Source organism: Phyllobates terribilis, unplaced genomic scaffold (assembly GCF_046119375.1).
Source record: "Phyllobates terribilis strain yellow unplaced genomic scaffold, ASM4611937v1 Scaffold_5__5_contigs__length_657084704, whole genome shotgun sequence".
NCBI classification, from domain to species: Eukaryota; Metazoa; Chordata; class Amphibia; order Anura; family Dendrobatidae; genus Phyllobates; species Phyllobates terribilis.
This window is the reverse complement of record NW_027362765.1, coordinates 201,547,346-201,565,281: the sequence shown is the minus strand read 5'-3', so window position 1 is coordinate 201,565,281 and position 17,936 is coordinate 201,547,346. Positions and strand designations below refer to the sequence as shown.

Below are 17,936 nucleotides of genomic sequence, written 5' to 3'. Positions count from 1 at the left end.
TTGTCTGTGATAAATATAGTCATCATTAAGGGAATAATCTTTAATAGAAAAAGGATGAAATTTAATTATTTATATATGCAATACCAATGAAGGGAAAAATGGAAACATTTGCCATATTTACCTAACTGGTTCACGTGGTTTAATGTTTACAGGTGGCGGGGGAGGAACATCATTGGGAAACATGTCAATCCACATATGAACTGATCCCTAGAAGATAAAAATGATTTTGTGCCATGCATGGGGTAAGACTATACTTGTATTTCTGAAAGATTATATTCATAGAAGTATATTCCATAGGGCTTATGTGGTGCCCTGCGGGTCCAGTCGCCACAGAGGTACTGCATCTCAGCCAGAGGTGTGGAACCCCACTCTCGGGTAAGGAAGGAGCACTACCCGGGACCCACACACCCACATCCAACACCACATCACTCCAGTAGGGAAGGGCGAGATTGCTCCTGAAGGAGAACACAGTCCCTGTCCCTGTCTGGAGGAGGTAACTCGGTAGAGGAGGTGGGTGGAGGAAGTAGTTTAGGGGAGCACACAAGGAAGGACTGAAGGTAGAGGGGACCACGTAGAGTGACAGTTAGTGACGTGGGTAACATGACAGACAGTATAAAAAGACAGGTAGAAACATCTAGATGGCCCAGTGAGTAAGGACCGTTGAGGAGTAGGGTCCAGACCGAGTGAGGACCCAGTCAGAGGAGCCCAGTAGGAGAGAGAACGAGAGGAGCAAGGGAGTCAGAGAAGGGCTCCAGAGACAGAGAAGGGATCTTAGGGGCACGGGAAGTGTGGAGTCCACCCGTGCGCTCGAATTCACGCCGACAGTAGTCGGGAGAAGGGATCAGGTCGCAGTAGGGGACCGGCCCCAGACTAGTGGAGGACTGCAAGACTCAGCTAGCAAACCAGAGGCTGCGGTATCTCTAAGTGCCGTAGCCAAAACCACACACATTCGCTGAAAAGGTGGCCATATAGGACCAAGGGGACAGAGAGGACGTTGCCCGACAAGACCCGCGGCCACTGGCTCGGGACACTGTGTGTGAGGCCCAGGGCAGGAGGGAGAGAGCCAGCGCAGAAAGAAACGACCTGGGAAAGGTACACAAGAAGGGGGTCCCAATCAAGTGCACCCAAGTTATCTGAGAGTTGGCTGGATCACTTCCCCGGAGGACACAGGACTCGGTGGGCTGTTATAACCTGCTGGCAGTTGTAACCTGGAACATCATAAGAACTGTGAGTAAAAACTTGAAGACTGCTCCCCGCTGTGTCCTTGACTTAATTGCTGCGTCACCTGCCTTGCACTACACCAACAACAAAGCTACCTCTTTAACTGCCCTGGGGCCTAGCTCTACCCGTGGAGAGCTGAACCATCTCTGCTGCGTCACCAACGGCCCCAGTGGATCTGAACAGCAGCGGCGGCCACCTATAGCCGCATACCACGGGTGGCGTCACGAAACTTTATCCCAAAACTTTATTCCCCTCTGTTATTGACCACCCTGGGGCACGGACTGGGTCACGCCACCATGACTATCCTAAAAGAACCGACCAGCCCGGCGCCGAGTACTCCACAGCCCCAGGGGGCGCGTCACTTACTATATGACTAGTTGTACACGGTAACAAATACTAATCCAATAAACAAAGAATCTGAATAAACAAGCCATAACAGACTGATACATGTCCGCTATAACACTGGTGTGAGAAGGAACATCATACTTATAGTATAACACACTGGTCTATTGGCAGGCTTACATGATATTCTTAACGGGGTTGTTCACTACAAGGACAACCCCTTCTTGAACTAAATGTTTGGTTCCGAAAAAAGAAAAAAACCTATGCTCACCTCCTGTGCTGGTTTCATTCCGGTGGTGTCGGAACTCGCGGTTTCGGGGCTGTGATGCGGTGGAATGACACGTGATGCCCGGTGCCCAATCAGTGCTTGCATCACTGTCCCCGCATTCGGACAAACAGAACATGAAGAGGAAGCCAGGGCTGCAGCTGATCTCTGACTTCCTCTTTATGCTCAGTTTGTCCGAGGGCGGGGACAGTGACGCCAGCGCTGATTGGGCGCCGGGCATCACGTGTCATTCCACCGCATCACAGCCCTAGGAGAGCGAGTGCTGGCACCGGAGGAACGGAGTCGGCATGGGAGGTGAGTATAGGTTTTTTATTTTATTGGGGCCGAACATTTAGTTTAAGAAGGGGTTGTCCTAGTAGTGGACAACCCCTTTAATCTTAATTCATTTCAATGGTTTTATTGTGATCATTGAATCAATGTGATCAATAAAGTAGAGCACCCTGATCACTGTAGAGATACAGTATATGAAGATTCTTCAACCAGAAATTATGTCTAGAAATGTCTAGAAATTATGTTATATTTTAAGGAGAAGATTCACTTTAACTAAGAGCATTTCTTACAATTCTTTCAATAGTTGTCATCTAAATCATCCATCAAATGTTTTATTTGGATCTAATTAATTACCTGCCCCAGGCCTGGGTTGTCTGGATTGTACAAGGTCCTCACTTCTACATGTTCTGGGACAAGTCTGGTACCATATTCTGGCATGTCATCCCAGTGCTGGAGAATGTGGAGTGCTTTATGTTCATCGTAACCAGACAACATCTCATCTTCCTCTTTGTTCTTATCTCTTATGAAAGCCTCTAAAAACCATACATTAGAAAAGTAAACACAACGTGAGAAGACTGTTGGTCCCCATACACATTAGATGACTGTTGGCCAAATGATGCTTCGACCGACCATTGAGCCAACAGCCATCTTGGACGCCTCTCCCATACACAGGAGCATTTGCTCGGTCAAGAGCTCCTGTGTTTCAGACATCTCTGTAATCGGCAGTCCAAAATCTGACATATCCGATCAACATCTCCATCGACATTCAGTTGGCCTGCACCACCATACACATTAGAGTGTCCACCGAACCCAATGATATTGCCAGGTGCAGCTAATCTAACGTGTATGGGAGGCTTAAAAGAGGTTGTCCACTACTATTAACAATGCCCCCAATGGGACAGAGTTAATAGTAGTGGAAAACCTCTTTAAGGCTTTGTTCACATTTTCTTTCAGACTTTCAATTTTTCAATTTGTCTGTTCTGTTATTATGGGATCTGTTTGTGTTCTGTTATGCATCCATTTTCAGTAGAGAATGAAAAGCGCAGAATGCAGAACTCTTTCTTCCATTCTAAAATCTGACCCATAGTGGAACCAAGATGAATGCCATCATAATCTATGGGTTCCCTTGTATTTGCATCAAATGTGCGCCAGATTCATTTTTTTAGATTAATTCCGTTTGTTCCTACAATGGTACAGACAAATGGAAAGTCCAAACAGAATTATCAACATAGCCTTAGGGTGCATGCACACAGAGTTTTTCTGAGGTGGTCAAAAATTACGAGTCTCCAAGTGGAAACTCTTCAGGAAACTCTCCTTCTGTGGTGATGTTTTTTTAAGAGTTTTTGTTTACAAAACCATGTCCTGACGTGGTTCTGAAGAATTTTTCAAGCGTTTTTGCTGAGTTTTTTTCCTGTAGCGTTTTTGGCAGCCTTTTCATTGGACAGTGCTTAGTTTGGAGAGTTTTCCTTTAGAAGATATATGAACAACGAGTCTTTTTACTATAGTAATGAATAGACAGAGGCTTTCAAGCAGTTTGTGAGCAATTTTTCAGAAATCTTTAACAGCACACCCGCTTCAAAAAGCTCCTCAAAAGATTCCCTGTGCACGTAACTATATAAAGATTAGTTCAAAGATAATATTTCAATTTACTAAACCATATCAAATTTCAGGTTGGTTCACACTTGTACAATAGCGACCATTTATTTAACAAGTTTTAGAGGGAAATAAGTATTAGTTATGCTAAATAACATAGCGCTATGGTATTGTGCAGTGGGGGAAATAAGTATTTGATCCCTTGGTGTTATTGTAAGTTTGCCCACTGACAAAGACAGTCTATAATTTTAAGGGTAGGTTAATTTTAACATTGAGAGATAGAATATCCAAAAAATAAATCAAGAAAATCACATTGTATAAATTAGATAATTTTTTTTGCATTTTGCAGTGAGAAATAATTATTTGATCCCCTACAATCCATTGTGCGTACTGGCTAACTAACTGGTTAGTTAGACCAGTTAGACGCTCCTAATCAACTCGTTACCTTCATTAAAGACAGCTGTCTTACATAGTCACCCGTATAAAAGACTCCTGTCCACAGACTCAATTAATCAGTCAGACTCTAACCTCTACAACATGGGCAAGACCAAAGAGCTTTCTAAGGATGTCAGGGACAAGATCATAGACCTGCACAAAGCTGGAATGGGCTACAAAACCATAAGTAAGACGCTGGGTGAGAAGGGGAGACAACTGTTGGTGCAATAGTAAGAAATTGGAAGAAATGCAAAATGGCTGTCAATCGACATCGATCTGGGGCACCATGCAAAATCTCACCTCGTGGGGTATCCTTGATCATGAGGAAGGTGAGAGATCAGCCTAAAACTACACGGGGGGAACTTGTTAATGAACTTCAGGCAGCTGGGACCACAGTCACTAAGAAAACCATTGGTAACACCTTAAAGGTTTAAAATCCTGCAGTGCACGCAAGGTCCCCCTGCTCAAGAAGTCACATGTGCAGGCCCTTCTGAAGTTTACCAATGAACAACTGGATGATTCTGTGAGTTATTGGGAGAAGGTGCCGTGCTCACATGTGACAAAAATTGAGCTCTTTGGCATTAACTCAACTTGCCGTGTTTGGAGGAAGAAGAAGGATGAGTACAACCCTAAGAACATTGTCCCAACTGTGAAGCATGGTGGGGGAAACATTATACTTTGGGGGTGCTTTTCAGCAAAGTGGACATGACGACTGCACCGTACTGAAGGGAAGATGGATGGGGTCATGTATCGTGAGATTTTGGCCAGCAACCTCTTTCCCTCAGTAAGAGCATTGAAGATGGGTCGTGGCTGAGTCTTCCAGCAAGACAATGACCCAAAGCATACACCAAGGCAACAAAGGAGTGGCTCAAAAAGAAGCACAGTAAGGTCATGGAGTGGCCTAGCCAGTCTCCAGACCTTAATCCCATGGAAAACTTATGGTGGGAGTTGAAGCTCTGAGTTGCCAAGCGACAGGCTCAAAATCTTAATGATTTAGAGATGATCTGCAAAGAGGAGTGGACCAAAATTCATCCCGACATGTGCGCAAACCTCATCATCAACTACAAAAAATGTCTGACTGCTGTGCTTGCCAACAAGGGTTTTGCCACCAAGTATTAAGTGTTGTTTGCCAGAGGGATCTAATACTTATTTCTCACTGCAAAATGCAAAACAAATTATCTAATTTATACAATGTGATTTTCTTGATTTTTGTTTGGATATTCTATCTCTCAATGTTAAAATTACCGTACCCTTAAAATTATAGACTGTTCATGTCTTTGTCAGCGGACAAACTTACAAAAACAGCAAGGGATTAGTGATGAGCGAACGTGCTCGCCACTGCTTGGTACTTGTGTAGCGCCCCGAGGGCTCGGTCGCTACAGGGGTATTGCACCTCTGCCAGAGGTGTGATATTCCACTCCCGGGTGAGGATGGAGTATGGACCAGGGCTCAGTTAGCTGCATACAGCACACTCACCCCATTTCCGAGGGACAGCTCAACGGTACTCCCATTAGACAGAAATGCAGGTACGACAGACCATGTCCCTGGCTGGAGTGGGAAGGGGGGAGGAATACCCAGTGATGTAGGAGCAGATAGGGAACGGTTCCTGAGCGTAGGTAGGAGCCCATTGGTTGCTGGTCACCTGGGCTCATGGCTAGAGGGAGGTATAAAAGGTGGGCACCATCTTAGGATGGACAGTCAGTCTGTGCAGAGAGAGGAGAAGACAGGGAGTAGAGGCTCTGTAGGAGCTCTAATCCAGAGTGGGCCTAGGGAGAGGCCAAGGAAGAGAGTGGAGTGGAGAGAGAGAGGAGGTGAAGGGGAGCTGTGGTTTTCTCTCAGCCCAGCTCCACGAGAAAGGAGAAGAAGGAGGAACAGAGAAGGGAAAAGAAGAGAAAGAAACAGAAGGGCTCAGGAACAAGAAGGAAGAAGGGACCCTAAGAACCCACGAGAATACAGGGTGAAGGGTCAGGCAGATTAAGGGTGCCGGATCCCAAGTTGGTGGAGGAGAAACTACCCTCAGCCAAAGACAGGACGTCGTGATCATTTATTGGTGCGACACCTCATTAAACCTGCTAGGAAGGCACCATATAGAACAGCGGGGAACGGGATCCACGTTTACCCGCACAAGTTCGCGACAGCTGGACAAAAGTATGTCACTGGTGAGGCAGGCCAGAGGAAGGATTGAAGGGGGTCCTGAGCCATACTTACGAGCTGCCTGGGAGTTGACCGAGCCCCTCACCTGGTGGACGCAGCACGGCTCGGGCAGTCATTGCCAGCTGAAGTGACTTTGATATTAACCGTGAGTAAAGACCCTGGACTGCAGTACGTTGTCTGTGTGCTTTTTCGCTCCTCCAGCACTACTGGTACTGGGACTCTCACCACCATCACTCCCACCATCCACTACACCGCCCTGGGGCCGCACTCTTCCCGTGGGGAGTCACACCATCCCAGCTGCATACATCATCAGCCCCAGCGGTCTGCCTTGCAGCGGCGGTTCCTAATAGCCGCAATCCACGGGTGGCGTAGTCGGACATCACTTAAAACATCTAAAAGACTGCCACTGGTCTGACCACCCTGAGCCACGGGACCGGGTCGCCACTACTACCCCCATCGTCTCCCTACTGCCCGGTTCCGAGTGCCCCACGGCCCAGGGGCGAGTCACTTGCCCGAGCATCACTGTGCTCGACAAGCTCGGCACTCGGCGAGTATTTCCGAGTTACTCAGACTGGAATTCGGGTCACCTCCCATCATGTTTGGCGCTCTTTAGAGAGCCAGTGAATATGCAGGGATTGTCTGCCATGCACTGTAATGCCGTAGCCATGTTGGTTGTGGGCATTGCAGTGATTGGCTGGCCGCACAGCATCATCAGGTGTATATAAGACCGGTCGTCGCCATGCTCGTCACAGTCTACTCCGGAACCAGGCAGAGTAGGGAGAGCTGCTGTTGCGTCAGGGAGAGATTTGCTTCTTCATAGTTAGTATAGGTATTCCACAACATATATATATATATATATATATATATATATATATATATATATGTGGCACCCCAGGGGTCTGGTTTTCCACAGTAATGTAATGTTATGTCTGAGAGCAGGTGGGAGGTCCTTTGGTCAGGGATCCTGTGCATGCCACACCTCCTGCCCAGTCTTGGGAGGGGAAGAACTTCCCCTGTATAAACCCTGGGCTGAGGCAGGGTTAGTCAGTCAAGGAGAGTAGAGACAGAGAAGCAGCATAGGAAGAAACAGCAGAAGCTCAGTGGGAGCAATATTACTACGAGTCAGGGGCTGGCAGCTGCAGAGCTCGCCCTGACTGAGAAGCTTTCTTACCGGACCCGGCGTCCGAGGCTTTGGGGACTAACTCTTACCCAGCAGCAGAAGCCGACCGGCAGGGGATTTCAGGTCCTCAGGCCCAGAAACCCGAAGGCACGGTCACACGCGTGGGACCAGCACCGCCATCGTGGAGCGGAAGCCATTAGAAGGCCCCGAGTCACCGGCCATACGGGTGAGCACCACACGGTACACTCAGGGACGTGGGCTACTTATATCCGCTTCTAGCAAGGTAGCCAGAAGAGTACAGTCAGTTTGGGAGGCCTACAACTCCGCCTGGCCAGGGGAGATCCCATCTGCTCAAGGACTGACCAGGCCCCGTTCACTAGCAAGTACTCCGGGAGGGTCTATCGTTGTTACCAGTAAAGACCCTGAATTACACCGCACCGTCTCTGAGTGGTTCCTGCTACCCCCATCATCCACATCTGCTGCCCTGAGGCCATACCCCTCCCGTTGGGGGTTATACCATCTACGCTGCACCATCCATCCACCGGCCTCAGCGGACTGTCCTGCAGCGGCAGCTCCATAGCTGCATTCAACGGGTGGCGTAGTCGTCCTGCATCTACCGCTGTTACATCGCCGCTCAGTTTGACTCCCTGGGCACGGACCGGGTCACCGCCACGAGACTACAACCCTCAAGAGATCCGGCTCCGGGTAAGCTCCCGCGTGCGCAACGCAGCGCGACACAGGCCCAGGGGCGCGTCAACTTTGGCGTAGTCGGCAGGATTTCGTGCCCGCAACCACCGGGTACTGCGTGCCTGAAAAAGAGACTTTTCAAACTTACCTGTGGTGAAGATTCCCGCCATCCGGCGCCATCTTCAGCCTTCTTCCCGCCATCGGTGAAGTTTCCCGCCATCCGGCGCCATCTTCTGCCTTCTTCCCGCCATCCGTGGAGTTTTCCCGCCATTGGACGCCATCTTGAGGACGCCGCGCGGGAAGAAGAGGGGCGTGGACTCCGAAAGCGCGCGAGAACTGAAGCCCCGCCTCACGTCCGGACGTTGCGTAAGGTCCTGGAAGGAGCCCAGCAGACGCCGACGTCACAGGAGCGCGACGGAAGGTCCTCAACCCTGACGATCCACTGCGGAGCCGCGGCCTACGGAAGAGGATCATCGCAAGGTAGGCCACGGTCCACTAGGGGGGAGGAAGATGTCGGATACGGAGGAGAGCTTCACTGCCTCAACCCCCGCCAGCGCTACCGCTGCTGCAGTTATGCCCTTCACCATGCCCTATATCCCGGGAGCAGCTTGGCTACCCCAGTACTCAGGGGAGTCACATACCCTGCATGACTTTAGAGAAAAGCTGGATAGCCTCTTCCAGGTGTACCCCCTCACAGAAGAGCAAAAAGTGAGCATCCTGGTGGCCCAACTAACCGGGGCAGCCAAAAGGGAAGTAAAATCCTGGCCACCTGGGAGGAAGACTGTCGCAGGGATACTAACCCGGCTGAAGGACACCTTTGATACCCGCACCTCAGCCGAGATTAAGCTTAGATTCTACGGGTGCAAGCAGCGAGCGCATGAGAGTGTAAGGGACTATGCACTAAACCTACAAGAGGCCCTGAGGGCCATTAAGCAGACCGACCCTGATGGAGTGGGAAACGAGGACAGGCTGTTGACCGAACAGTTTATAGAGGGACTGTATTGTAATACCCACCGAACCCAGTTGCGGGCAATGGCCTTACAGGATCCCCATCTGGGCTTTGCACAGTTCAAGGACAGAGCCATCCGGGTGCTCCGAGAACCGGCACCGGGTGGCGTTGTGACCCACAAGCGCCCTGCTATCACTTACCACCAGGAGGCGGCGCCCTTGTCGGCAGGGCCTGTGGGAGCTGATGCGCAGGCTTTGGACAATGACCCGGCTCCAGACCTACACCATCAGGTCCAAGAGCTAGCTAAGAGCGTTGCTGCGCTAACCCGAACTGTGCAGTCTTTACAGGCTTCCACCCCAGGGAAGATCCAGCTGGCATCCGGACCGGAGGACATCCCGTGGCGTCGACCAAGGAGGACCCCACCGGCCAGAGGAAGACCCAGTGACCGATACAGCGAGGACGGACGACCCATCTGCCGCCGCTGCAATCAACCTGGACATATGGCAAGGTACTGTTCTTTAAACGGGCACAACCTGGGGTAGAGGGCCAACCCCCAGGAAAAAGATCACCAGGCCCATCGAACTGGCGCGACAGATATGTGGGAGGACATCCAGTCTTGCCTGTGGTACTGGATGGCATTCCCATGAGTGCCCTAATGGACACCGGGTCACAGGTCACCACCATCCCGTACGTGCTCTTTAAGCAGTACTGGAATGACTCGGATATTACCCGCTACCCTGACGACGACTTGAGTATCATCGCCAGCAATGGCCAGCCCGTGCCACAGATTGGATTTAAAGAGGTGACCATCAAAATCGGTAGAGTCGAACTGGCAGCACAGGGACTGATCATTGTAGATATTGACAAACATGAGAGTCACCCAAAAATAACTCTAGGAACTAATGTAATTGAAAATTGTCTTGCAGAGGTGATTTTCCTTTTACAGCAGGTTGCCAAGAACGCCAGCTCCGGCGAGCAGCGGGTGCTCCAGAAAGAGATCCGGGCACTGATGCGACGGCAACAGGTGGAACTCTCCGGCGGTGAGATTGGTAGCGTAAGAATGTGTGACCCTTTTCCTATTGCCATGCCCCCAAAAAGTGAAATGATGATTTGGTGCCGGGCAGCTATTGGTCTGAGAGGTAGAGATTACCAGGCAATGGTAGAACCAGTTTACTCAGACAGTAGGCCCACCATTTTGACAGCACAGGGGGTGGTCAATGTACGCCATGGGAGGGTGCCCGTTCGCATAATCAATATCGGGGAGAGGGAAGTGTACCTGCCCCGGTATGCCACGCTAGCCAAATTATATACCATTAACCAAAATGCTATACAATCTGTGGAACCCTTGCCTCCATCTCACCCGGAGGAAGGTAACGGCTCTAAGAAAACAAAGGAGGACTGGTGTCAGCAACTACATTTGGGTACTGACTCCACTCCCTCACATCAGAAAAAGGGAGTCTATCGGGTGGTTCAAGAGTACGAGAGAGTGTTTAGTAAACACCCGTTAGACTTCGGGCGAGTCAAGGGGGTAGAACACCACATCCCCACGGGAGACCATCCTCCCATAAAAGAGAGGTATCGACCCGTACCCCCTGCACACTACCAACACGCCAAGGGGATGCTTAGAGACATGAAGGAGGCTGGGGTGATCAGGGATAGCTGTAGCCCCTGGGCAGCTCCACTAGTCTTAGTCCGAAAGAAAGACAACACCATGAGGATGTGTGTAGATTACCGGAAAATCAACCGTATCACACACAAGGATGCATACCCCTTACCAAGGATAGAGGAGTCATTGGCTGCTTTAAGATCTGCTAACTTCTTCTCTACCTTGGATCTCACTAGCGGGTACTGGCAGGTTCCTGTAGCAGAGGCGGACCGGGAGAAGACCACATTCACCACCCCGATGGGACTTAGCGAGTTCACCTGCATGCCGTTCGGACTCTGCAACGCACCAGGAACCTTCCAACGACTAATGGAGTGTTGTCTGGGCCACAGAAACTTCGAGACGGTCCTGTTGTACCTGGACGATGTCATCGTATATTCCAAGACGTATGAGGACCACCTGAAACACCTGGCGGAAGTGTTCGAAGCTCTGGCGAGTTACGGCCTAAAGGTGAAACCCTCCAAGTGTCACCTCCTGAAACCAAAGGTGCAGTACCTGGGACACGTGGTGAGCGCTGACGGAGTGGCTCCTGACCCTGATAAGATCACCGCAATTAAGGAATGGCCAAGCCCCTCCAGCGTAAAAGAAGTGCGGCAGTTCCTCGGGTTGGTAGGCTACTACCGAAGGTTTATTCCCGGTTTCACCAAGAAGGCAGCACCTATGCAGGACCTCCTGATAGGCCAGTCCCGGAAGGCCAAGAACCAGAAGCCGCCCTTCAAATGGGAGGAGCTGGAAGAAGAGTCCTTCCGCCAGCTGAAGATGGCCCTCACGGGGGACGAAATCCTGGCGTACCCGGATTATAGCCAGCCCTTTATCCTCTACACCGACGCCAGTAACATCGGGCTAGGAGCCGTACTGTCCCAGATCCAGCAGGGGAAGGAACGAGTAATCGCCTACGCCAGCCGAAAACTGCGACCCACCGAAAGGAACCCCGAGAATTACAGCTCATTTAAGCTGGAGTTCCTGGCCGTAGTATGGGCAGTCACCGAGCGCTTTAAGCATTACCTCGCTTCTTCCCGGTTCACCGTGTACACGGATAACAACCCGTTGACACACCTGGACACGGCAAGACTCGGTGCCCTGGAGCAGAGGTGGATGGCCCGTCTGTCCAACTACGAGTTCACAATCAAATACCGGGCAGGACGCTCCAATACCAACGCGGACGCCCTGTCCAGGATGCCCAACCTGCCGGACGGAGGAGAAGATCCGGAGGGACTGGAAGAAGTTGAACTCCCTGCGTTCCACCGTCATGGGACTATTCAGTATTCCCACCAGGTAAGGAGTAAGCAGACTGCTACGTTGAACCCCTTACCCCACTACAACTGGGCGGAAACGCAAGACAGCGACCCTGCCGTCCGACTGGTGAAGGAGATGCTGACTCGGCCGGAGGCTCGCCTTGAACCAGACGCTCCGGAGGAAGCCAAACAACTATGGGCAGAGAAGAGTCGACTGTTCCTTTACAAAGGGAAGTTGTGCCGCAGAATGGTTAACTCCCGGACGCATGAATTACTCTGGCAAGTAGTGGTGCCACGAAGGGACGCAGCCATGGTGATGGAGGCATACCACGACGGAGCTGGGCACTTCGGGTGGAAGAAGCTGGAGTTCCTGCTGCGCGAGCGGTTCCACTGGGTAGGCATGAGGGGAACCATTGAGAAGTGGTGCAGAGACTGTGGCCCGTGCAACCTGAGAAGGAAGGACCGTGCCAGCCAGAAGACTCCCCTGCAGTCCATCGTCACCCGGCAACCGTTGGAACTGGTAGCCTTGGATCATGTAAAACTGACCCCAAGCAGAAGTGGCTACGTCTACGCGTTAACCATCGTGGATCATTACTCCCGGTTTCTGGTTGTCGTCCCCGTCAAGGACTTAACGGCTCAAACAGCAGCTAGAGCCTTCCAGCAGCACTTTTGCCGTCCACACGGGTACCCGGACCAAGTGCTGACGGACCAGGGACCTGCCTTTGAAGCGGAGGTCTTCCAGGAATTCTGCAATCTGTATGGCTGCCGGAAGATAAGGACGACACCCTACCATCCGCAAACTAATGGACTTTGTGAGAAAATGAACCAGGTGGTAATGGATCTTCTAAAAACGTTGCCCCTGGAAGAACGCAGTCTGTGGCCTGAGAAGTTGCCCGATCTGGTGGACCTATACAACCACATCCCGGTAGGTTCCACCAACTGTACCCCGGCTTACCTAATGAGGGCAAGACCTGGTAAGTTACCTTTTGACCTGGAAATGGGAGTCCTGACACCCGAGGACACTTCACCAGAAACAGACTGGGACACAGAGAGGCAGCAGCAGTACCGGAGAGTACAGGAGAGCGTGGAGCGAAGTCTCTGTCAGGCTAGGGAAAGACAAGAGAAAACTTACAACCAGTATGCTCCCGCTGTTCCCCTGGTACCCGGAGAGCAGGTCTTGAAGAGGAAGAGACGGCTCCACAAGTTGGACGACCAGTGGGAGAAGGACCCGTACACCGTACTGCCCTCAAGCCACGAGAACCCGAAGGTTTGTACCATCAGTAAAGACGGAGGGGAAACCACAGCCATTGTATCCCGGGACCACCTGAAGAAGTGTTCCGAACAACTGAGGAACCCTGAAGAGGAACAAGAAGACCATCGACCCGTAGAGGAAAGGGAAGATATGGTTAGTACTGTGCTCGGGGACTTCCCTCGGTCTTGGACTCAAGTCAATGGTGCAGTTGTGGTACCCGTACTCACCTTCCTCCAACCAGCATCCCAAGCACCTACGGAGCAACAGGTAGAGCTGGAAGAACAGCCGGTCCAGGAGGCAGAAGATTCCACACAAGCAGAACAGGAGGATCAACCCTCTGCTTATAGTGAGCCTGCCGTACCCCTAGTGAGACAAAGAGCCGGTAGACAGCTGCCCAGTTTACCCTTGACAGCTCCTACACCCTGTAGTTCAGGGCCAGACAGTCAGCTCCGTAGGTCCACTAGGGCCACTAGAGGCCAGTTACCCGCACGCTGGAGGATTTGAAGTGTATAAATTGTTTTATTTATGTTTATCTGTGTAATGTTGCTTGTGTATAATTTTGTGTTTCCAGTTATTTTTAGGAATCCTTGGTGGATCTACCGGGAATCCTTGTACAATTAGTTGGAGCGTAACCCAGGATGGACTAGAGACTGTTAAGGACTCGGGGTAGGACAGACCCCTACCTGGTTACGTCTCCCTGTTTTGGTGAAATGGACACCTTGCTTTTCTTCAAAGACTGCACCCGGTTACGGACATGCCGTGACCACCTTTATGTGTTTCTTCTTATTGTACTGTTATTGTTGTTATATCTTGTTATGTTTTTCTAAAATATGTTTAGTCCCGGAGTACTAAATTTCACTAGGGGGGAATGTGGCACCCCAGGGGTCTGGTTTTCCACAGTAATGTAATGTTATGTCTGAGAGCAGGTGGGAGGTCCTTTGGTCAGGGATCCTGTGCATGCCACACCTCCTGCCCAGTCTTGGGAGGGGAAGAACTTCCCCTGTATAAACCCTGGGCTGAGGCAGGGTTAGTCAGTCAAGGAGAGTAGAGACAGAGAAGCAGCATAGGAAGAAACAGCAGAAGCTCAGTGGGAGCAATATTACTACGAGTCAGGGGCTGGCAGCTGCAGAGCTCGCCCTGACTGAGAAGCTTTCTTACCGGACCCGGCGTCCGAGGCTGTGGGGACTAACTCTTACCCAGCAGCAGAAGCCGACCGGCAGGGGATTTCAGGTCCTCAGGCCCAGAAACCCGAAGGCACGGTCACACGCGTGGGACCAGCACCGCCATCGTGGAGCGGAAGCCATTAGAAGGCCCCGAGTCACCGGCCATACGGGTGAGCACCACACGGTACACTCAGGGACGTGGGCTACTTATATCCGCTTCTAGCAAGGTAGCCAGAAGAGTACAGTCAGTTTGGGAGGCCTACAACTCCGCCTGGCCAGGGGAGATCCCATCTGCTCAAGGACTGACCAGGCCCCGTTCACTAGCAAGTACTCCGGGAGGGTCTATCGTTGTTACCAGTAAAGACCCTGAATTACACCGCACCGTCTCTGAGTGGTTCCTGCTACCCCCATCATCCACATCTGCTGCCCTGAGGCCATACCCCTCCCGTTGGGGGTTATACCATCTACGCTGCACCATCCATCCACCGGCCTCAGCAGACTGTCCTGCAGCGGCAGCTCCATAGCTGCATTCAACGGGTGGCGTAGTCGTCCTGCATCTACCGCTGTTACATCGCCGCTCAGTTTGACTCCCTGGGCACGGACCGGGTCACCGCCACGAGACTACAACCCTCAAGAGATCCGGCTCCGGGTAAGCTCCCGCGTGCGCAACGCAGCGCGACACAGGCCCAGGGGCGCGTCATATACACACACACATCTGAACTAACAGTCCTGAGGACTAATCCAGCTGCATATATTCAGTGATGATAGCAGGAATTAGGCAGGCAGGCAGTGTACGTGGCAGACTGCAGTGCATATAGTGCAAGAGGGTCCATTGAACGTTCCTGCTGCTGCTGTTCTTACAGATATTTGTAGACATAGCCCCAGATATCAGGGGCCACGGCAATTTTTTTTTATCTTAATCCTGGTTATCTGCTTAAAAAGCAATCCAGAGGACACCATTTTTCTGCTCCATTTGCTTGTTCTCACTGCAGAATAAAGCCAGATCTGTTCCATATTTCAGCGATAAAAATAGCAAATTACAGGCCTGCTATTTAAAACTGTGGTTCTCTGTCAGACATAACACCTATAAGTGTTCCAAAATCAGCCATTTCTTCCATTTTCATTCCATTGCAGTGTGTCGGTCAAGCTATTCACACTAGGTGTCTGTGAAGGATAGTATTAGCAAATTACAGGCCTGCTATTTAAAATTTTGGTTCTCTGTCAGACGTATCACATATAATTGCGTTCCAAAATCAGCCTTTTCTCGTGAACGTGGAAAATATTGTATGACGCGCCCCCTGGGCGGTGGGGTACTCGGTGCCGGGCCGGTCGTTGCTAGGGGAGATGTCACAGTGGCGGTGACCCGGTCCGTGACCCAGGGTGGTCAGAGAAAGGGAATATTATTTACAGGGGAATTAAAGTTCTTATATACAGTTCGTGACGCCACCTGAGGTATGCAGCTAAAGGGAGCCGCCGCTGCAGAGCAGGTCCTCTGGAGCTGGTGTAAATGCAGCAGAGTTGGTTTAGCTCTCCACAGGTAGAGCTTAGCTCCAGGACACTGTAGATGTTGCTGTTATGGAAGTAGCACTCATGGTGCAGTGTAGTGCAGAGGATGGCGCAGTTAATGATCACAGAGACAGTAAAATGCAGTCCTCAGTGTTTACTCACAGTTTCTTAGACTTCCAGTTACCAGTAGTAGAGTAACTTCCCACGGCGTCCTGTGCTTACTCAGGGAGGGGTTCAGCAAACTCCCAGGTCTCTCCGGAGTACGTAACGGGACCCCCTTCTATGTGTTCCTTCTGGCCGTCTCCCTGCACCTCACACCCAGTGTCTCAGGCCAGTGGCCGCAGACCTTGCCGGGCGACGTCTTCTCTGTCCCCTGGGTCCTCTATGGCCACCTTTCTGGTGATTAGATGTGGCTTGTGGCTGCAGTACCTGAAATACTGCAGCCTCCGGTTTCCTAATTGAGGCTTAAAGAACTCTACTAGTTTAGGGACAGGTCCCCTCTGTGCGACCTGACCCCTCCACCTCCTGGTAGATTCGGGCGTACGGGTGGCCTCCAGCACTATCCGTACCCCTGGGGTCCCTTCCACGTTCCTGGAGCCTTTCTCCTGCTCCTCTCTCTCTATTCAGTCTTGGGCTTCTCTGGCTAGGCCCTCCTTCTCCTGAGCAGAGCTCCTACCACTTCTCCTCTCAGACTGTTCTCACCCCACTCCACTCTGACTCTAGAATGTTCCACCCCCTCTTTTATATCACTTCTTTCAATGCTTCCCTGATCTTCTTCGTCCACCCACACCCACTACATGGTTCCCCCTACTTTGCTTCCCCCCACTCCAGCCAGGGACAGGGCTCAGCAGGGAAGCGACACATCTTGCCCCTCCTGCTGGTCTGGAGTAGTGTAGTGTTGGATGGAGGTGTTAGGGTCCCGGGCAGTACTCTTTCCTTACCTGAGCGTGAGATACCACACCTCTGGGTGAGATGCAAGTACCTCTGTGGCGACTGAACCCGCAGGGGCGCCACAAATTGTCCTCCATTAAAAATGGGCAAGGTGCGTGGCAAGGGACTGGGAAATGGACGTGATGGTGATGGTGCAAGCAGAGGCCAAGGATGTGGCCATGGGCAAGCTGAAATTGTGCCACAACAAACACCCACATCTTGTCACTCCACCTTCCTGTCCCAATTAATAGGGGACCGCAGAACACCACTATTAAACACAGAGCAGTGTCAAAAGGTTATTGGTTGAATAGCAGATAATGCTTCCAGTCACTTAGCCACCACCACCACCACCCTGTCTTCCACACGGTCAAGTCTCAGTAACCGTAAGTCTGGACCGCATATTCCTCACTCTCCATCCTCCCACCATGCCGAGTGCCCGGAGACAGCTGATCCCACACTTGGACACTCAGAAGAGCTGTTCACTTTTCCATTTGTAGATTTGGGCCTCTCGCCTGGCCAGCTTCAAGCGAGTCAAGAGGAGAACGCGTGTAGCAATGTCCAAATATTGGAGCAGCCACGGTCACACGAAGGCGTCGGTGGGAAAGTGCAATTACTTTCGCAAGAGGTGGATGATGATGATGATGAGACACAATTGCCAGAAAGTCAGGAGGATGACCAGGTTGCGGAAGTGGAAGACGAGGTGGTGGATGATATAATAACTGACCCAACCTGGCAGGGGGACATACAGAGCGAGGACAGCAGCACACAGGCGGAGTGAGGCGTAGCACCACAACAGGCAGGAACAAGCAGTGTGGTGGCCGCAGACACAAGGCGTGAAAGCGTTCTTCGTAACGCCAACCCGACGGAAGGTGCTAGTACAACTGTTACGTCTTCCTGAGTCTGGTTATTTTTTAAAGGCTCTGCAGATAACCCCAAAAAGGCCATTTGTACCACCTATTAGGCCAGCATCAGCAGGGGTAGCAAAACTAGCAGCCTGACCACCACCAGCATGATCAACAAAGCACCCGACTAAGTGGGCTGAACCCCAGGGTCCAGCAACAGTGTCTGTGGGTGACACCACTGCTTGTTCCGCTGTTGTGCGTGCACGCCAATCCCCTGTCCATGGCGCA

At 51.3% G+C, this 17,936-nt stretch overlaps 1 protein-coding gene across 1 annotated transcript in view; it reads right to left on the bottom strand.

The window, feature by feature from the left end:
• LOC141272717 (fer-1-like protein 4) overlaps positions 1–17,936 on the bottom strand; it is a 227,932-nt gene that overhangs the window by 17,873 nt on the left and 192,123 nt on the right. Inside the window, exons 39-40 of the mRNA XM_073683718.1 lie at positions 2,474–2,652; positions 122–207 (exon numbers count right to left, since the gene is read on the bottom strand). Coding sequence (XP_073539819.1) covers positions 122–207; positions 2,474–2,652 — 265 coding nt within the window. The remainder of the gene's footprint in view (positions 1–121; positions 208–2,473; positions 2,653–17,936) is intronic.